This window comes from Nerophis ophidion, linkage group LG29 (genome assembly GCF_033978795.1).
Source record: "Nerophis ophidion isolate RoL-2023_Sa linkage group LG29, RoL_Noph_v1.0, whole genome shotgun sequence".
Taxonomy (NCBI): Eukaryota; Metazoa; Chordata; class Actinopteri; order Syngnathiformes; family Syngnathidae; genus Nerophis; species Nerophis ophidion.
Genome location: NC_084639.1, coordinates 29,285,383 through 29,308,135, shown reverse-complemented (window position 1 = coordinate 29,308,135; position 22,753 = coordinate 29,285,383). Strand labels below are relative to the sequence as shown.

General features: G+C 43.9%; 1 protein-coding gene across 2 annotated transcripts; it reads left to right on the top strand.

Moving 5' to 3' along the window:
- Positions 1-981: 981 nt before the first annotated feature.
- LOC133546232 (RE1-silencing transcription factor B-like) lies at positions 982-22,280 on the top strand. 2 transcript variants are annotated; one of them, XM_061892131.1, is made up of 6 exons: positions 982-1,116; positions 5,438-5,682; positions 5,758-6,267; positions 11,849-12,009; positions 12,087-12,170; positions 17,541-22,280. In XM_061892131.1, the coding sequence occupies exons 2-6, from the start codon at positions 5,447-5,449 to the stop codon at positions 18,896-18,898; spliced, it is 2,349 nt and encodes a 782-aa protein (XP_061748115.1). In that variant the 5' UTR covers positions 982-1,116; positions 5,438-5,446; the 3' UTR covers positions 18,899-22,280. The 2 variants fall into 2 exon arrangements, with proteins under 2 accessions (XP_061748115.1, XP_061748116.1); XM_061892132.1 differs by having other exon boundaries at positions 5,435-5,682.
- The last annotated feature ends 473 nt before the right edge of the window (positions 22,281-22,753 follow it).

The following is a 22,753-nucleotide window of genomic DNA, read 5'->3' as shown; positions in this document are numbered from 1 at the left end:
TTGTACATGACTATAATATATGTTGTCTATTATAAGTTGTACATAAATATAATATATGTTGTTTATTATAAGTTGTACATGAATATAATATATGTTGTTTATTATAAGTTGTACATGAATATAATATATGTTGTTTATTATAAGTTGTACATGAATATAATATATGTTGTTTATTATAAGTTGTACATGACTATAATATATGTTGTTTATTATAAGTTGTACATGACTATAATATATGTTGTTTATTATAAGTTGTACATGACTATAATATATGTTGTTTATTATAAGTTGTACATGAATATAATATATGTTGTTTATTATAAGTTGTACATGAATATAATATATGTTGTTTATTATAAGTTGTACATGAATATAATATATGTTGTTTATTATAAGTTGTACATGACTATAATATATGTTGTTTATTATAAGTTGTACATGAATATAATATATGTTGTTTATTATAAGTTGTACATGAATATAATATATGTTGTTTATTATAAGTTGTACATGAATATAATATATGTTGTATATTATAAGTTGTACATGAATATAATATATGTTGTTTATTATAAGTTGTACATGAATATAATATATGTTGTTTATTATAAGTTGTACATGACTATAATATATGTTGTTTATTATAAGTTGTACATGAATATAATATATGTTGTTTATTATAAGTTGTACATGAATATAATATATGTTGTTTATTATAAGTTGTACATGACTATAATATATGTTGTTTATTATAAGTTGTACATGAATATAATATATGTTGTTTATTATAAGTTGTACATGAATATAATAGATGTTGTTTATTATAAGTTGTACATGAATATAATATATGTTGTTTATTATAAGTTGTACATGAATATAATAGATGTTGTTTATTATAAGTTGTACATGAATATAATAGATGTTTATTATAAGTCAGTAAGTACATGTTAGGCGTGTGTGGCGGGGCTGCGTGATGACGTCACGAGGGCGACGTCAGCGGTGTGCAGGAATGTGCGCAAACTTTGACTTCTTTCTCTCCTTCTTCGCCGCCCTCGACCTGTTTAAAGTTGGCTCAATCTCAGCGGCACCTCGGAGAAGGTGGTGGCGGCAGTGCAGGTGAGTGTAGCGGGGCTGAGGGTGCGGGTCGTCGGCCTGAAAGACACATTTAGTCGGCTGCGGAGTGGCGGGCGGAGCAAAGTTTGCAGGAGTTGAGAGAAAATGGCGGCGGTGCAGGACGACGAGTCGCTGTCCTGTTTCTCATCTTTCTCATGTCCTGTTTCTCATCTTTCTCATGTCCTGTTTCTCATCTTTCTCATGTCCTGTTTCTCACCTGTCTCATGTCCTCCTAGTCACCACTTGCCTAATACTCTTACTTCTCCTCCTCGTCGTCTCGCTGCTCTTCACTTCCGCCAACTTAGCAGAAAGTTTCAAATGGAGGCAGCACGTCTCCTAACATCTTGTAATCACCTCCACTCTGCTCACCATTCTGCTCCCAATCACCTCCTCTCTGCTCCCAAGTCCGCTTCTCCTCTCCGTGCTCGACAGCAAGTTAGTTCCCTTCAAAGGGTTTCTGCTGCTTCATCACTCAACACGCGACAACTAACTTATTATTTTCCACATTTCAGCCACGTTAAAGCAAGAAAGTTTGCCATGTCAGCTGGCTGGAAGGCAGAACGTGTCAGAAAGTGTGAAAGTAGTCAAAGTGTCAGAAAGTGTCGCTGTCGACGGTGCTGGTGCTGCTTTCAAAATGGCGCCCATTGTTACTGCTTCACTCACAGGCCTCCTCCTGCTTTATTGTTTTTCATCTTTCACCTTCTAAACCTTTGTTTTCAATACTCAACATTTACATACAATCAAAGAAATAATAACAATCAAAACAAGTACAGAAACTGTACAAAACAAAACAGCACCAGGAGGTTGTAAACTCAATAAAGCAACTAATCAAGAATACAATACATATATATATATATATATATATATATATGCATGTATGTGTATATGTGTAACATAAATTAAAGCCATAGACTCATGCAAGTTGCATAAATAATCCACATTTGGAAGACAGCATCATCACTTTCACAGCTCTTCACTTGTTAAAAGTAGAAAGCATTTTAAAGCAGAGTTAGAATTATTTTTTTAAAGGCACAGAAAGAGGTTGGGTATTGAGAAACTTACATTTATGAATATAACTTAGCCAATAGTATCATAAGCTTGCAAAGGTCAAATTCTTTTTCAAAAGTTTTCTCATACAGTGAAAATCCAAATAGCACATCTTTAATTCTATTTGTCATGAATATTGTCCAGGATGAAAGGACAGATAGTGATGGAGTGCTTTCACAGTCGTCTTAAATAATGTGCAGGTAACATAAGGTAAACAGTCATGTTACATAATGTGCAGGTAACATAAGGTAAACAATCATGTTACATAATGTGCAGGTAACATAAGGTAAACAGTCATGTTACATAATGTGCAGGTAACATAAGGTAAACAGTCATGTTACATAATGTGCAGGTAACATAAGGTAAACAATCATGTTACACAATGTGCAGGTAACATAAGGTAAACAGTCATGTTACATAATGTGCAGGTAACATAAGGTAAACAGTCATGTTACATAATGTGCAGGTAACATAAGTTAAACAGTCATGTTACATAAAGTGCAGGTAACAAGGTAAACAGTCATGTTACATAATGTGCAGGTAACATAATGTAAACAATCATGTTACATAATGTGCAGGTAACATAAGGTAAACAGTCATGTTACATAATGTGCAGGTAACAAGGTAAACAGTCATGTTACATAATGTGCAGGTAACATAAGGTAAACAGTCATGTTACATAATGTGCAGGCAACATAAGGTAAACAGTCATGTTACATAATGTGCAGGCAACGTAAGGTAAACAGTCATGTTACATAATGTGCAGGTAACAAGGTAAACAGTCATGTTACATAATGTGCAGGTAACATAAGGTAAACAGTCATGTTACATAATGTGCAGGTAACATAAGGTAAACAGTCATGTTACATAATGTGCAGGTAACATAAGGTAAACAGTAGGGGTGCAACCATACACAAAAATTTCAGTTCGGTACGTACCTCGGTTCAGAGGTCACGGTTCGGTTCATTTTCGGTACGGTAAGAAAACAACAAAATATAAATTTTTTGGTTATTTATTTACCAAATTTGCAAAATCTTCCACCGAAAATATTTTTCTTAGTGTAATATTTGATGTGAAGTAATGGGAACCTTGGTTAGGTCAATAATTCATAATAACATTGATTTTGATTCAATATTATGGTTTGAGCAATGACAGTTTGAAAGAAAAAAACAGCTTTGTTTTATTAGTTGACATTGCAACTTTTTCTAAATTATATTTAGCCTCTAAGCTTTTTTTTTTCACTTTTGTTATGTTTTTGTTTATTTTAATAGTATTTTTAGAATTTGCCATAGGCCTTTAAAACATTAGCTGTGGGCCGCAAATGGCTCCCGGGGCACACTTTTGACACCCCTGCTATAGGTAATAAAAATAAAATGTGATAAATGTACGTGTAAAAAGCAGAGCCTGACGATGCATGTGCGTTTATCATAACTCTCTCGCTCTCTCTGTCTCTGTCCATCCCCCCCCCACAATTTGTTTTGTTTTTAACTCCTTAACCCTGAACGTACATTAAAAATACACGCAACCATAACTTGAAATGCTGGACATTTGAGGCATTTAAGAAACTCCACCCTGACAGCCCCACAAAAGAGGACATGGCCGGTGAAAAGAGGAGGTATGGTCAGTCTATCGTAGCCCGGGCGCTGCTAGCATGCCGTGTGTTGTGCCTCGGTGTGCATTGTTTACACAACGTGCCGTACGCTACTTAATATGTCCGTGTGGAACTTGTTCAGTACACCTCCGAACTGAACCGAAACGGTACAAATACACATACCGTTACATCCCTAGTAAACAGTCATGTTACATAAGGTGCAGGTAACATAAGGTAACACTATAAGTAAGCACAATGAGTAAACACTAAAAACTATGAGTAAGCAGTAAACACTATGAGTAAACAAACACTAAGTAAACACGATGATCAAACAGTAAACACTCTTTAAGTAAACACTATGAGTAAACAGTAAACACTTTGTAAGTAAACCCTATGAGTAAACACTGTAAACACTGAGTAAAGAGTAAACACTCTTTAAGTAAACACTATGAGTAAACAGTAAACACTTTGTAAGTAAACCCTATGAGTAAACACTGTGTAAACACTGAGTAAAGAGTAAACACTCTTTAAGTAAACACTATGAGTAAACAGTAAACACTTTGTAAGTAAACCCTATGAGTAAACACTGTAAACACTGAGTAAAGAGTAAACACTCTTTAAGTAAACACTATGAGTAAACAGTAAACACTTTGTTAGTAAACCCTATGAGTAAACACTGTAAACACTGAGTAAAGAGTAAACACTCTTTAAGTAAACACTATGAGTAAACAGTAAACACTATGAGTAAACACTGTGTAAACACTGAGTAAAGAGTAAACACTCTTTAAGTAAACACTGAGTAAACAATAAACACTTTGTAAGTAAACCCTATGAGTAAACACTGTGTAAACACTGAGTAAAGAGTAAACACTCTTTAAGTAAACACTATGAGTAAACAGTAAACACTATGAGTAAACACTGTGTAAACACTGAGTAAAGAGTAAACACTCTTTAAGTAAACACTATGAGTAAACAGTAAACACTTTGTAAGTAAACCCTATGAGTAAACACTGTGTAAACACTGAGTAAAGAGTAAACACTCTTTAAGTAAACACTATGAGTAAACAATAAACACTTTGTAAGTAAACCCTATGAGTAAACACTGTGTAAACACTGAGTAAAGAGTAAACACTCTTTAAGTAAACACTATGAGTAAACAGTAAACACTATGAGTAAACACTGTGTAAACACTGAGTAAAGAGTAAACACTCTTTAAGTAAACACTATGAGTAAACAGTAAACACTTTGTAAGTAAACCCTATGAGTAAACACTGTGTAAACACTGAGTAAAGAGTAAACACTCTTTAAGTAAACACTATGAGTAAACAATAAACACTTTGTAAGTAAACCCTATGAGTAAACACTGTGTAAACACTGAGTAAAGAGTAAACACTCTTTAAGTAAACACTATGAGTAAACAGTAAACACTATGAGTAAACACTGTGTAAACACTGAGTAAAGAGTAAACACTTTAAGTAAACTATGAGTAAACAGTAAACACTATGAGTAAACACTCTGTAAGTAAACACTATGAGTAAACAGTAAACACTTTGTAAGTAAACACTATGAGTAAACAATTTGAGTAAAGAGTGTGAGTAAAGGTGGTGTGAGCGAGGCAGAAGAAGTGTGAGTTTGAAAAGGAGGCGACCTATGTGAGATGTAAGGTCCATGCTGTTGTCCCAGCAGGAAGTCAACATGGCCACATCCTCCATGTTCTCCATGGAGGCTTTTCCTGTTGGCGTCTCCATGATGGACGGCCATCAGAACCTGGGTGAGTTGGACAGAAACTCTGCCGCCCCTCAACTGGTGATGCTGGCCAACGTGGCGGTGGAGGGTTACGGCGAGGGCAGCGTGGCGGACGAGAAGGAGATGATGGAGCTGATGACGGTGGGCTGCAGCTACTCAGACAGCGAGGATGACAACGTCATCAGGTAGCTAGTGTGGCGTCCAGTCTACCCATGCGGTCACCTTGACAAGTGCTGACATGCTCCGCCCACTTTTCCCAGGTACACTTACGACAACCAAAACCCCGGTGAGGTCTGCAGTGTGGACTACTCCGAGACTGTGGGCCTTTGTGCTGTGCCAGGAATAAATGATGGCCAAGAGGACAAGGACTTGTCCCAAGACTCTGAAAGACCCAAAGCCCAGGCGGACCCCAAAGCCAAAGACGGGCCCCCTGGGCGGGTCCTGTCAGAGGCTGTGAAGAAGAAGAAGCCTCTTCACTGTAAACCCTGTCAGTTCCAAGCTGAGAACGAGGAGGAGTTTGTGGAACACCTGAGAACACATGCCAGCAAGAAGATGATGGTGATAAACCGGGTGAAGGGGCGGAGCAAAGGTCAACAGGCGGAAGCAGGCCAAGGTCAGTTGGCGTCCGGCGAGGAGGACGAGGAGGAGGAGGAGCCCAGCGCTGAGAGCAAAGGCTTGATTTGCTGCGAACGCTGCGGCTACAACACCAACCGCCTGGACCACTACGTGGCACACCTGAAACACCACACCAAGGAGGGCGACGACCACAGGTGTGAAGGCCTCCATGACACTTGTGTCTGCAGGGTGTTCAAGTGCACCCTCACTCACTACCATCTTGTTTGTCACCAAGACATCTTCTAACACTTGTGTCTGCAGGGTGTTCAAGTGCACCCTCACTCACTACTATCTTGTTTGTCACCAAGACATCTTCTAACACTTGTGTCTGCAGGGTGTTCAAGTGCACCCTCACTCACTACCATCTTGTTTGTCACCAAGACATCTTCTAACACTTGTGTCTGCAGGGTGTTCAAGTGCACCTTCACTCACTACTATCTTGTTTGTCACCAAGACATCTTCTAACACTTGTGTCTGCAGGGTGTTCAAGTGCACCCTCACTCACTACCATCTTGTTTGTCACCAAGACATCTTCTAACACTTGTGTCTGCAGGGTGTTCAAGTGCACCCTCACTCACTACCATCTTGTTTGTCACCAAGACATCTTCTAACACTTGTGTCTGCAGGGTGTTCAAGTGCACCCTCACTCACTACCATCTTGTTTGTCACCAAGACATCTTCTAACACTTGTGTCTGCAGGGTGTTCAAGTGCACCTTCACTCACTACTATCTTGTTTGTCACCAAGACATCTTCTAACACTTGTGTCTGCAGGGTGTTCAAGTGCACCCTCACTCACTACCATCTTGTTTGTCACCAAGACATCTTCTAACACTTGTGTCTGCAGGGTGTTCAAGTGCACCCTCACTCACTACCATCTTGTTTGTCACCAAGACATCTTCTAACACTTGTGTCTGCAGGGTGTTCAAGTGCACCCTCACTCACTACCATCTTGTTTGTCACCAAGACATCTTCTAACACTTGTGTCTGCAGGGTGTTCAAGTGCACCCTCACTCACTACTATCTTGTTTGTCACCAAGACATCTTCTAACACTTGTGTCTGCAGGGTGTTCAAGTGCACCTTCACTCACTACTATCTTGTTTGTCACCAAGACATCTTCTAACACTTGTGTCTGCAGGGTGTTCAAGTGCACCCTCACTCACTACCATCTTGTTTGTCACCAAGACATCTTCTAACACTTGTGTCTGCAGGGTGTTCAAGTGCACCCTCACTCACTACTATCTTGTTTGTCACCAAGACATCTTCTAACACTTGTGTCTGCAGGGTGTTCAAGTGCACCCTCACTCACTACCATCTTGTTTGTCACCAAGACATCTTCTAACACTTGTGTCTGCAGGGTGTTCAAGTGCACCCTCACTCACTACCATCTTGTTTGTCACCAAGACATCTTCTAACACTTGTGTCTGCAGGGTGTTCAAGTGCACCCTCACTCACTACCATCTTGTTTGTCACCAAGACATCTTCTAACACTTGTGTCTGCAGGGTGTTCAAGTGCACCCTCACTCACTACCATCTTGTTTGTCACCAAGACATCTTCTAACACTTGTGTCTGCAGGGTGTTCAAGTGCACCTTCACTCACTACTATCTTGTTTGTCACCAAGACATCTTCTAACACTTGTGTCTGCAGGGTGTTCAAGTGCACCCTCACTCACTACTATCTTGTTTGTCACCAAGACATCTTCTAACACTTGTGTCTGCAGGGTGTTCAAGTGCACCCTCACTCACTACCATCTTGTTTGTCACCAAGACATCTTCTAACACTTGTGTCTGCAGGGTGTTCAAGTGCACCCTCACTCACTACTATCTTGTTTGTCACCAAGACATCTTCTAACACTTGTGTCTGCAGGGTGTTCAAGTGCACCCTCACTCACTACTATCTTGTTTGTCACCAAGACATCTTCTAACACTTGTGTCTGCAGGGTGTTCAAGTGCACCCTCACTCACTACCATCTTGTTTGTCACCAAGACATCTTCTAACACTTGTGTCTGCAGGGTGTTCAAGTGCACCCTCACTCACTACCATCTTGTTTGTCACCAAGACATCTTCTAACACTTGTGTCTGCAGGGTGTTCAAGTGCACCCTCACTCACTACCATCTTGTTTGTCACCAAGACATCTTCTAACACTTGTGTCTGCAGGGTGTTCAAGTGCACCCTCACTCACTACCATCTTGTTTGTCACCAAGACATCTTCTAACACTTGTGTCTGCAGGGTGTTCAAGTGCACCCTCACTCACTACCATCTTGTTTGTCACCAAGACATCTTCTAACACTTGTGTCTGCAGGGTGTTCAAGTGCACCTTCACTCACTACTATCTTGTTTGTCACCAAGACATCTTCTAACACTTGTGTCTGCAGGGTGTTCAAGTGCACCCTCACTCACTACCATCTTGTTTGTCACCAAGACATCTTCTAACACTTGTGTCTGCAGGGTGTTCAAGTGCACCCTCACTCACTACCATCTTGTTTGTCACCAAGACATCTTCTAACACTTGTGTCTGCAGGGTGTTCAAGTGCACCCTCACTCACTACCATCTTGTTTGTCACCAAGACATCTTCTAACACTTGTGTCTGCAGGGTGTTCAAGTGCACCCTCACTCACTACTATCTTGTTTGTCACCAAGACATCTTCTAACACTTGTGTCTGCAGGGTGTTCAAGTGCACCCTCACTCACTACTATCTTGTTTGTCACCAAGACATCTTCTAACACTTGTGTCTGCAGGGTGTTCAAGTGCACCCTCACTCACTACCATCTTGTTTGTCACCAAGACATCTTCTAACACTTGTGTCTGCAGGGTGTTCAAGTGCACCCTCACTCACTACCATCTTGTTTGTCACCAAGACATCTTCTAACACTTGTGTCTGCAGGGTGTTCAAGTGCACCCTCACTCACTACCATCTTGTTTGTCACCAAGACATCTTCTAACACTTGTGTCTGCAGGGTGTTCAAGTGCACCCTCACTCACTACCATCTTGTTTGTCACCAAGACATCTTCTAACACTTGTGTCTGCAGGGTGTTCAAGTGCACCTTCACTCACTACTATCTTGTTTGTCACCAAGACATCTTCTAACACTTGTGTCTGCAGGGTGTTCAAGTGCACCCTCACTCACTACTATCTTGTTTGTCACCAAGACATCTTCTAACACTTGTGTCTGCAGGGTGTTCAAGTGCACCCTCACTCACTACCATCTTGTTTGTCACCAAGACATCTTCTAACACTTGTGTCTGCAGGGTGTTCAAGTGCACCCTCACTCACTACCATCTTGTTTGTCACCAAGACATCTTCTAACACTTGTGTCTGCAGGGTGTTCAAGTGCACCCTCACTCACTACCATCTTGTTTGTCACCAAGACATCTTCTAACACTTGTGTCTGCAGGGTGTTCAAGTGCACCCTCACTCACTACCATCTTGTTTGTCACCAAGACATCTTCTAACACTTGTGTCTGCAGGGTGTTCAAGTGCACCCTCACTCACTACTATCTTGTTTGTCACCAAGACATCTTCTAACACTTGTGTCTGCAGGGTGTTCAAGTGCACCCTCACTCACTACCATCTTGTTTGTCACCAAGACATCTTCTAACACTTGTGTCTGCAGGGTGTTCAAGTGCACCCTCACTCACTACCATCTTGTTTGTCACCAAGACATCTTCTAACACTTGTGTCTGCAGGGTGTTCAAGTGCACCCTCACTCACTACCATCTTGTTTGTCACCAAGACATCTTCTAACACTTGTGTCTGCAGGGTGTTCAAGTGCACCCTCACTCACTACCATCTTGTTTGTCACCAAGACATCTTCTAACACTTGTGTCTGCAGGGTGTTCAAGTGCACCTTCACTCACTACTATCTTGTTTGTCACCAAGACATCTTCTAACACTTGTGTCTGCAGGGTGTTCAAGTGCACCCTCACTCACTACCATCTTGTTTGTCACCAAGACATCTTCTAACACTTGTGTCTGGAGGGTGTTCAAGTGCACCCTCACTCACTACCATCTTGTTTGTCACCAAGACATCTTCTAACACTTGTGTCTGCAGGGTGTTCAAGTGCACCTTCACTCACTACTATCTTGTTTGTCACCAAGACATCTTCTAACACTTGTGTCTGCAGGGTGTTCAAGTGCACCTTCACTCACTACTATCTTGTTTGTCACCAAGACATCTTCTAACACTTGTGTCTGCAGGGTGTTCAAGTGCACCCTCACTCACTACCATCTTGTTTGTCACCAAGACATCTTCTAACACTTGTGTCTGCAGGGTGTTCAAGTGCACCCTCACTCACTACTATCTTGTTTGTCACCAAGACATCTTCTAACACTTGTGTCTGCAGGGTGTTCAAGTGCACCCTCACTCACTACCATCTTGTTTGTCACCAAGACATCTTCTAACACTTGTGTCTGCAGGGTGTTCAAGTGCACCCTCACTCACTACCATCTTGTTTGTCACCAAGACATCTTCTAACACTTGTGTCTGCAGGGTGTTCAAGTGCACCCTCACTCACTACCATCTTGTTTGTCACCAAGACATCTTCTAACACTTGTGTCTGCAGGGTGTTCAAGTGCACCCTCACTCACTACCATCTTGTTTGTCACCAAGACATCTTCTAACACTTGTGTCTGCAGGGTGTTCAAGTGCACCTTCACTCACTACTATCTTGTTTGTCACCAAGACATCTTCTAACACTTGTGTCTGCAGGGTGTTCAAGTGCACCCTCACTCACTACCATCTTGTTTGTCACCAAGACATCTTCTAACACTTGTGTCTGCAGGGTGTTCAAGTGCACCTTCACTCACTACTATCTTGTTTGTCACCAAGACATCTTCTAACACTTGTGTCTGCAGGGTGTTCAAGTGCACCTTCACTCACTACTATCTTGTTTGTCACCAAGACATCTTCTAACACTTGTGTCTGCAGGGTGTTCAAGTGCACCCTCACTCACTACCATCTTGTTTGTCACCAAGACATCTTCTAACACTTGTGTCTGCAGGGTGTTCAAGTGCACCCTCACTCACTACTATCTTGTTTGTCACCAAGACATCTTCTAACACTTGTGTCTGCAGGGTGTTCAAGTGCACCCTCACTCACTACCATCTTGTTTGTCACCAAGACATCTTCTAACACTTGTGTCTGCAGGGTGTTCAAGTGCACCCTCACTCACTACCATCTTGTTTGTCACCAAGACATCTTCTAACACTTGTGTCTGCAGGGTGTTCAAGTGCACCCTCACTCACTACTATCTTGTTTGTCACCAAGACATCTTCTAACACTTGTGTCTGCAGGGTGTTCAAGTGCACCCTCACTCACTACCATCTTGTTTGTCACCAAGACATCTTCTAACACTTGTGTCTGCAGGGTGTTCAAGTGCACCCTCACTCACTACCATCTTGTTTGTCACCAAGACATCTTCTAACACTTGTGTCTGCAGGGTGTTCAAGTGCACCCTCACTCACTACTATCTTGTTTGTCACCAAGACATCTTCTAACACTTGTGTCTGCAGGGTGTTCAAGTGCACCTTCACTCACTACCATCTTGTTTGTCACCAAGACATCTTCTAACACTTGTGTCTGGAGGGTGTTCAAGTGCACCTTCACTCACTACTATCTTGTTTGTCACCAAGACATCTTCTAACACTTGTGTCTGCAGGGTGTTCAAGTGCACCTTCACTCACTACCATCTTGTTTGTCACCAAGACATCTTCTAACACTTGTGTCTGCAGGGTGTTCAAGTGCACCTTGTGTGCATACAGCACCATCAGTCAGTACCACTGGAGGAAACACCTGAGGAACCATTTCCCCAGCAAGCTGCACACCTGCACTCAGTGTTCCTACTACTCAGACCGCAAGAGCAACTACATCCAGCACATCCGCACACACACAGGTGCGCCTCATTGCTGCATGCTAACCTGCTCTGTGGCGCGCCTCATTCCTGCATGCTACCCTGCTGTGGCCTTCTAGGTGTGCGCCCTTTCCAGTGCCCGTTCTGCCAGTACTCCAGCTCCCAGAAGACCCACCTGACCAGACACATGAGGACTCACTCAGGTCAGTCACAGCACAATACTTCCAATTGTTGACTTGTCTTTCTTCACTCATGCACTCCATGGAGGAGAGACACGGTAAACAATTTTATCACTTCTTTCTGGGTGCTCTTCTCTCATGACATATGCAGTGTTTCCTATACTCTACATGTACAGTATCGCTTCATACAAACACACAAGACATTTGCAGTGTTTCCTATACTCTACATGTACAGTAATACACACACACAGATGACATATGCAGTGTATGTCACACTGTACATGTACAGTAATATCACACACATGATATATGCAGTGTTTGCCATGTATTGTTTGTCACTAAAGATGGCTCAAGTTCACATTTCAACCACTGCCTTTACTTTTCTAGCTAGCAAGCTGGTGCCAGTAGTGGAGTTAATCAAAGGGAAGTCATGGAATTAATCAAAGGGCAGTCATGGAGTTAATCAAAGGGCAGTCACGGAGTTAATCAAAGGGCAGTCACGGAGTTAATCAAAGGGCAGTCACGGAGTTAATCAAAGGGCAGTCACGGAGTTAATCAAAGGGCAGTCACGGAGTTAATCAAAGGGCAGTCACGGAGTTAATCAAAGGGCAGTCACGGAGTTAATCAAAGGGCAGTCACGGAGTTAATCAAAGGGCAGTCACGGAGTTAATCAAAGGGAAGTCATGGAGTTAATCAAAGGGCAGTCACAGAGTTAATCAAAGGGAAGTCATGGAATTAATCAAAGGGCAGTCATGGAGTTAATCAAAGGGCAGTCATGGAGTTAATCAAAGGGAAGTCATGGAATTAATCAAAGGGCAGTCATGGAGTTAATCAAAGGGCAGTCATGGAGTTAATCAAAGGGCAGTCACGGAGTTAATCAAAGGGCTGTCACGGAGTTAATCAAAGGGCAGTCATGGAGTTAATCAAAGGGCAGTCATGGAGTTAATCAAAGGGCAGTCACGGAGTTAATCAAAGGGAAGTCATGGTGTTAATCAAAGGGCAGTCACGGAGTTAATCAAAGGGCAGTCATGGAGTTAATCAAAGGGCAGTCATGGAGTTAATCAAAGGGAAGTCACAGAGTTAATCAAAGGGCAGTCACGGAGTTAATCAAAGGGCAAAGGGCAGTCACGGAGTTAATCAAAGGGCAGTCATGGAGTTAATCAAAGGGCAGTCATGGAGTTAATCAAAGGGCAGTCATGGAGTTAATCAAAGGGCAAAGGGCAGTCACGGAGTTAATCAAAGGGCAGTCACGGAGTAAATCAAAGGGCAGTCACTGAGTTAATCAAAGGGCAGTCACGGAGTTAATCAAAGGGCAGTCATGGAGTTAATCAAAGGGCAGTCATGGAGTTAATCAAAGGGCAAAGGGCAGTCACGGAGTTAATCAAAGGGCAGTCATGGAGTTAATCAAAGGGCAGTCACGGAGTTAATCAAAGGGCAGTCACGGAGTTAATCAAAGGGCAGTCACGGAGTTAATCAAAGGGCAGTCATGGAGTTAATCAAAGGGCAGTCACGGAGTTAATCAAAGGGAAGTCATGGAGTTAATCAAAGGGCAGTCACAGAGTTAATCAAAGGGAAGTCATGGAATTAATCAAAGGGAAGTCATGGAATTAATCAAAGGGCAGTCATGGAGTTAATCAAAGGGCAGTCATGGAGTTAATCAAAGGGCAGTCACGGAGTTAATCAAAGGGCAGTCACGGAGTTAATCAAAGGGCAGTCACGGAGTTAATCAAAGGGCAGTCACGGAGTTAATCAAAGGGCAGTCATGGAGTTAATCAAAGGGCAGTCACGGAGTTAATCAAAGGGAAGTCATGGAGTTAATCAAAGGGCAGTCACGGAGTTAATCAAAGGGCAGTCACAGAGTTAATCAAAGGGAAGTCATGGAATTAATCAAAGGGCAGTCACGGAGTTAATCAAAGGGCAGTCACGGAGTTAATCAAAGGGCAGTCACGGAGTTAATCAAAGGGCAGTCACGGAGTTAATCAAAGGGCAGTCACGGAGTTAATCAAAGGGCAGTCACGGAGTTAATCAAAGGGCAGTCACAGAGTTAATCAAAGGGCAGTCACGGTGTTAATCAAAGGGCAGTCACGGAGTTAATCAAAGGGCAGTCACGGAGTTAATCAAATGGCAGTCACGGAGTTAATCAAAGGGCAGTCAAGGAGTTAATCAAAGGGCAGTCACGGAGTTAATCAAAGGGCAGTCACGGAGTTAATCAAAGGGCAGTCACGGAGTTAATCAAAGGGCAGTCACGGAGTTAATCAAAGGGCAGTCACGGAGTTAATCAAAGGGCAGTCACGGAGTTAATCAAAGGGCAGTCACGGAGTTAATCAAAGGGCAGTCACGGAGTTAATCAAAGGGCAGTCACGGAGTTAATCAAAGGGCAGTCACGGAGTTAATCAAAGGGCAGTCATGGAGTTCATCAAAGGGCAGTCACGGAGTTAATCAAAGGGCAGTCATGGAGTTCATCAAAGGGCAGTCACGGAGTTAATCAAAGGGCAGTCATGGAGTTCATCATTATTATAATCCTGATTGTGTCATGTGTAGTAACATATGGTTGTGTAACAACACTTGTCATTATGATTGTGTCATGTGTAGTAACATATGGTTGTGTAACAACACTTGTCATTATGATTGTGTCATGTGTAGTAACATATGGTTGTGTAACAACACTTGTCATTATGATTGTGTCATGTGTAGTAACATATGGTTGTGTAACAACACTTGTCATTATGATTGTGTCATGTGTAGTAACATATGGTTGTGTAACAACACTTGTCATTATGATTGTGTCATGTGACTTCTTCCCACAAGTGAAAGGCAGCGCAGCTCAACTAAGCCCACAGTGCTGTTGTACAGCCAGCAGTGCTCCAAGCATCATTTATCACTGCATGACTTGTCAATAGTGTTCTCTCTCTCTCTCTGTGTGGTGATTCTGAAGAAATGTAGCAAACTAAGAAATACAAATGGTATCCAGTAGGGCTGTGAGTCTTTGGGTGTCCCACAATTCGATTCAATATCATTTCTTGGGGTCGCAATTCGATCATATATCGATTTTTTTCGATTCAACGCGATTCTCGATTCAAAAACGATATTTTTCCGATTCAAAAGGATTGTGTATTCATTCAATACATAGATTTCAGCAGGATCTACCCCAGTCTGCTGACATGCTAGCAGAGTAGTAGATTTAAAAAAAAAAATGCTTTTCTAATTGTAAAGGACAATATTTTATCACCTGATTGCAAGAATGTAAATTTGTTTGAACTATTAAAGGAAGCAAAAATCTGACTTATTTTATCTTTGTGCAAACATTGGACACAGTGTGTTGTCCAGCTTATGAGATGCCATGCAAGTGTAAGCCACTGTGACACTATTGTTCTTTTTGATTATTTGTATAAATGTCTAATGATAATGTCAATGAGGGATTTTTGATCACTGCTATGCTGAAATTATAACTAATATTGATACTGTTGATAATATTCATTTTTGTTTCATTACTTTTGGTTTGTTCTGTGTGGTGTTTGTGTCTCCTCTCAATTGTTCTGTTTATTGGGGTTCTGAGTGTTGCTGGCTCAGCTTTGCTTTTGGAATTGGATTATGGTGTTGTTGTGTAGTGGTTTGTTGGATTGATGAAACAAAATTAAAAATGAGAATTGATTCTGAATCGCACAACGTATTCGAATCGATTTTTTTTCCCACACCCCTAGTATCCAGATAATACTTAAATAGGAAATAATAAACTTTCAAAGAATATCAAACTAACCTTTATCCAGGTGATCACTAAAATCTGCTCCCTTTTTCTAGTTGTTTCCTAACATCTTTCACACTTGATCATGACCTCCAGGAACTCTGGAGCAACGTTTGGCATTTCAACACTTCATACATCCCAAACAACACAAGCACAGGGAACTGTTGCTTTGGAAAAGGCTGAATGGTGTCTGGTACCCATTCAGAACAGCTCTAGTGCCCATTGAGAACAGCTCTGGTACCCATTCAGAACAGTTCCGGTATCCATTGAGAACAGTGCTGGTATCCATTCAAAACCGTTCTGGTATCCATTGAGAACATCACCTAGTACTCATTAAGAGCAGCGCCTAGTACCCATTGAGAACAGCTCTAGTACCCATTGAGAACAGCTCTGGTACCCATTCAGAACAGTTCCGGTATCCATTGAGAACAGTGCTAGTATCCATTCAAAACCGTTCTGGTATCCATTGAGAACATCACCTAGTACTCATTAAGAGCAGCGCCTAGTACCCATTGAGAACAGCTCTAGTACCCATTGAGAACAGCTCTGGTACCCATTCAGAACATTTCTGGTATCCATTGAGAACAGCACCTAGTACTCATTGAGAACAGCGCCTAGTTATATTCAGAACAGCTCTGGTACCCATTGAGAAGAGCTCTGGTATCCATTGAGAACAGCGCCTAGTACTCATTGAGAACAGCGCCTAGTTATATTCAGAACAGCTCTGGTACCCATTGAGAAGAGCTCTGGTATCCATTGAGAACAGCGCCTAGTACCCATTGAGAACAGCTTTAGTACCCATTGAGAACAGCACCTAGTACCCATTGAGAACAGCTTTAGTACCCATTGAGAACAGCACCTAGTACCCATTGAGAACAGCTTTAGTACCCATTGAGAACAGCACCTAGTACCCATTGAGAACAGCTTTAGTACCCATTGAGAACAGCACCTAGTACCCATTGAGAACAGCTTTAGTACCCATTGAGAACAGCCAGCTTGACCACTGCGCAAATGTATTAGGTAGTACTTGACACACATAGTGTACTTGTAGTGTACACACACATAGTGTACTTGTAGTGTACACACACATAGTGTACTTGTAGTGTACACACACAGTGTACTTGTAGTGTACACACACATAGTGTACTTGTAGTGTACACACACATAGTGTACTTGTAGTGTACACACACATAGTGTACTTGTAGTGTACACACACAGTGTACTTGTAGTGTACACACACATAGTGTACTTGTAGTGTGCACACAGTGTACTTGTAGTGTACACACATAGTGTACTTGTAGTGTACACACACAGTGTACTTGTAGTGTACACACATAGTGTACTTGTAGTGTACACACACAGTGTACTTGTAGTGTACACACATAGTGTACTTGTAGTGTACACACACAGTGTACTTGTAGTGTACACACATAGTGTACTTGTAGTGTACACACACATAGTGTACTTGTAGTGTACACACACATAGTGTACTTGTAGTGTACACACACATAGTGTACTTGTAGTGTACACACACATAGTGTACTTGTAGTGTACACACACAATTTAGTGTAGTTGTCAGTAGGCATTGCTAACAGTGTGTGTGTGTGTGTGTGTGTGTGTGTGTGTGTGTGTGTGTGTGTGTGTGTGTGCAGGTGAGCGACCCTTCAAGTGTGAGAGCTGCGACTACCTGGCGGCCAATCAGCACGAGGTGACCCGGCACGCCCGGCAGGTCCACAACGGCCCCAAGCCCCTGGTGTGTCCTTACTGCGACTACAAAACTGCTGACCGAAGCAACTTCAAGAAGCACGTGGAGCTCCACCTCAACCCTCGCCAGTTCCTCTGCCCGCTCTGCAAGTACGCCGCCTCCAAGAAGTGCAACCTGCAGTACCACATCAAGTCTCGCCATGCGGGCTGCCAGGTCACGCTGGACGTCTCCAAGGTCAAACTGCGCCTGAAGAAACAGCAGTCCTCCACCAAGGTGGACCAGGAGGAGGACGAGGAGGAGCCTGACCAGGAGCACAAATCCTCAGACCCTGTCAAGAAACAGCAGTCCTCCAACAAGGTGGACCACGAGGAGGAGCCTGACCAGGAGCACAAATCCTCAGACCCCGTCAAGAAACAGCAGTCCTCCACCAAGGTGGACCAGGAGGAGGACGAGGAGGAGCCTGACCGGGAGCACAAACCCTCAGACTTTGTCAATCTGTCCTCGGACCAAGGGCAAGAACCCAAGGAAGCTCCCAGGCAAGGTAAGGTGGCCAAGACCGACAAGTGGGACGGCAGAGCAAAGAAGACCAAGGAGAACCAGCAGGATGTGAGCGCCACCAAGACCAAGAGAAGAGCCAAGAAGGCAGCAGCTGACGGACCACCTGACCCGCCTCAAGATGGCCACCGTGTGCAGACCAAAGGGGGAGGAGCCGAGAAGCCTAGAGGAGCCAGAGCAGAGGAACCCGCTCAGACTCTGGTCCACCAGGAGCGTCTTCAGAAGAGAGAGAAGGGCAGGAAGAGAGGGGCGGGGTCCTCCAGCGGGCCCGCCCCCAAAGCCCGGCGGCTCAGACCCGGCAGCAAGTCCGCTTCCAGGGAGCAGGTGAGCGAGGAGTCCGCCAAGAGGACCAGGAGCTCCACCAGGAAGTGCCCCCCGCCAAAGGTACAGGAGAGCTCCGTCAAGACCACATGTGAGGCGAGCACCACGCCACACCACACTCAAGACCTCCCCCTTTCCTCGCCGCCACCGGACAAAATGGCCGAAGCCGAAGACGACGAAGGTGTCCACAGCAGCCACGAAGGAGCCAGCGACATCAGCGACTGCGCCTCGGAAGGCAGCGTGGACTCTGGCCTCAACAGCAACGCCGCCAACAACGACCCCGACACCCCCACCCAGGAGGTCCCCTCCCCCACCCAGCTCAAGAGTCACATGTGCATCTTCTGTGACCGCCACTTCCCCCTGGAGGCCGAGTACCGCCGCCACCTCAACCGCCACCTGGTCAACGTCTACTACATGGACCACCAGTAGCACGATGACGTCATCACGTCGACTACGTAGGATGATGTCATCACGTGGACTACATGGACACCTAGTAGGATGATGTCATCACGTGGACCACCAGTAGGATGATGACATCATGTAGACTGCGTGGACCACCAGTAGGATGATGTCATCATGTAGACTGCGTGGACCACCAGTAGGATGAGGTCATCATGTAGACTGCGTGGACCACCAGTAGGATGATGTCATCATGTAGACTGCGTGGACCACCAGTAGGATGATGATGACATGTAGACTGCGTGGACCACCAGTAGGATGATGTCATCATGTAGACTGCGTGGACCACCAGTAGGATGATGTCATCATGTAGACTGCGTGGACCACCAGTAGGATGATGACATCATGTAGACTGCGTGGACCACCAGTAGGATGATGACATCATGTAGACTGCGTGGACCACCAGTAGGATGATGTCATCATGTAGACTGCGTGGACCACCAGTAGGATGATGTCATCATGTAGACCACCAGTAGGATGATGTCATCATGTAGACTGCGTGGACCACCAGTAGGATGATGACATCATGTAGACTGCGTGGACCACCAGTAGGATGATGACATCATGTAGACTGTGTGGACCACCAGTAGGATGATGACATCATGTAGACTACGTGGACCACCAGTAGGATGATGACATCATGTAGACTGCGTGGACCACCAGTAGGATGATGACATCATGTAGACTGCGTGGACCACCAGTAGGATGATGCCATCATGTAGACTGCGTGGACCACCAGTAGGATGATGTCATCATGTAGACTGCGTGGACCACCAGTAGGATGATGTCATCATGTAGACTGCGTGGACCACCAGTAGGATGATGACATCATGTAGACCACCAGTAGGATGATGTCATCATGTAGACCACCAGTAGGATGATGACATCATGTAGACTGCGTGGACCACCAGTAGGATGATGACATCATGTAGACTGCGTGGACCACCAGTAGGATGATGTCATCATGTAGACTGCGTGGACCACCAGTAGGATGATGACATCATGTAGACCACCAGTAGGATGATGTCATCATGTAGACCACCAGTAGGATGATGACATCATGTAGACTGCGTGGACCACCAGTAGGATGATGTCATCATGTAGACTACGTGGACCACCAGTAGGATGATGTCATCATGTAGACTACGTGGACCACCAGTAGGATGATGACATCATGTAGACTACGTGGACCACCAGTAGGATGATGACATCATGTAGACTGCGTGGACCACCAGTAGGATGATGACATCATGTAGACTGCGTGGACCACCAGTAGGATGATGACATCATGTAGACTGCGTGGACCACCAGTAGGATGATGTCATCATGTAGACTGCGTGGACCACCAGTAGGATGATGTCATCATGTAGACTGCGTGGACCACCAGTAGGATGATGACATCATGTAGACCACCAGTAGGATGATGTCATCATGTAGACCACCAGTAGGATGATGACATCATGTAGACTGCGTGGACCACCAGTAGGATGATGACATCATGTAGACTGCGTGGACCACCAGTAGGATGATGTCATCATGTAGACTGCGTGGACCACCAGTAGGATGATGACATCATGTAGACCACCAGTAGGATGATGTCATCATGTAGACCACCAGTAGGATGATGACATCATGTAGACTGCGTGGACCACCAGTAGGATGATGTCATCATGTAGACCACCAGTAGGATGATGACATCATGTAGACTGCGTGGACCACCAGTAGGATGATGACATCATGTAGACTGCGTGGACCACCAGTAGGATGATGTCATCATGTAGACTGCGTGGACCACCAGTAGGATGATGACATCATGTAGACTGCGTGGACCACCAGTAGGATGATGTCATCATGTAGACTGCGTGGACCACCAGTAGGATGATGTCATCATGTAGACCACCAGTAGGATGATGTCATCATGTAGACCACCAGTAGGATGATGACATCATGTAGACTGTGTGGACCACCAGTAGGATGATGACATCATGTAGACTGTGTGGACCACCAGTAGGATGATGTCATCATGTAGACTGCGTGGACCACCAGTAGGATGATGTCATCACGTGGACTGCGTGGACCACCAGTAGGATGATGACATCATGTAGACTGTGTGGACCACCAGTAGGATGATGACATCATGTAGACTACGTGGACCACCAGTAGGATGATGACATCATGTAGACTGCGTGGACCACCAGTAGGATGATGACATCATGTAGACTGCGTGGACCACCAGTAGGATGATGACATCATGTAGACTGCGTGGACCACCAGTAGGATGATGTCATCATGTAGACTGCGTGGACCACCAGTAGGATGATGACATCATGTAGACCACCAGTAGGATGATGTCATCATGTAGACTGCGTGGACCACCAGTAGGATGATGACATCATGTAGACTGCGTGGACCACCAGTAGGATGATGTCATCATGTAGACTGCGTGGACCACCAGTAGGATGATGTCATCATGTAGACCACCAGTAGGATGATGTCATCATGTAGACCACCAGTAGGATGATGACATCATGTAGACTGTGTGGACCACCAGTAGGATGATGACATCATGTAGACTGCGTGGACCACCAGTAGGATGATGACATCATGTAGACTGCGTGGACCACCAGTAGGATGATGACATCATGTAGACTGCGTGGACCACCAGTAGGATGATGTCATCATGTAGACTGCGTGGACCACCAGTAGGATGTCATCATGTAGACCACCAGTAGGATGATGTCATCATGTAGACCACCAGTAGGATGATGACATCATGTAGACTGTGTGGACCACCAGTAGGATGATGACATCATGTAGACTGCGTGGACCACCAGTAGGATGATGACATCATGTAGACTACGTGGACCACCAGTAGGATGATGTCATCATGTAGACTACGTGGACGCCCAGTAGGATGATGACATCATGTAGACTGTGTGGACCACCAGTAGGATGATGTCATCATGTAGACTGCGTGGACCACCAGTAGGATGATGTCATCATGTAGACTACGTGGACGCCCAGTAGGATGATGTCATCACATTTAGGATATGGACACCAAGTAGGATGATGTCATCACATGGACTACATGGACACCAGTAGGATGATGTCATCACATGGACTACATGGACACCAGTAGGATGATGTCATCACGTCTACTACGTGGACGCCCAGTATGATGTCATCATGTTTTCGATTTGGACACCAAGTGTGATGATGTCATCACATGGACCGATTCTTAAGGTCAAAGGTCAACAGCATGAATTTTCTCTGACAATCAGACCTTTTTTTTCCTTCTACTTTCTGAGCGCTTGTCAGACTTTGTGCAATAAATCATTTTTCATATCAACAATGTTGTGAAGATATGCTGGCTTTCACACCTCATGACTGACGTGCTCATTGTTAGTTTGTGTGCACACAAGTTGTGTTGATGTGCTTGCTCATTGTTAGTTTGTGTGCACACAAGTTGTGTTGATGTGCTTGCTCATTGTTAGTTTGTGTGCACACAAGTTGTGTTGATGTGCTTGCTCATTGTTAGTTTGTGTGCACACAAGTTGTGTTGTGTTGATTCAACTCACAACCTTTACATTTGCCAACAAGGAAGGCAGACTGAGCGTGGCATCAAGGTGAATAAAAAGCTGTCTGATTAGTGGCAGACTGCAGGTGAGCCTGCCCCCCACTGAGCAGAGGCAGGTGGTTGCCATAGAAACCCAAACAAACCCAGAGGTGCACAAAATATGAAGCTCGTCAGCAACAGCCTTAGCTGCTTTGTTCTTTGTTGTGTAGGCCTGCACACATCTTGTGAAGTAGTCCATGACTGTTAGC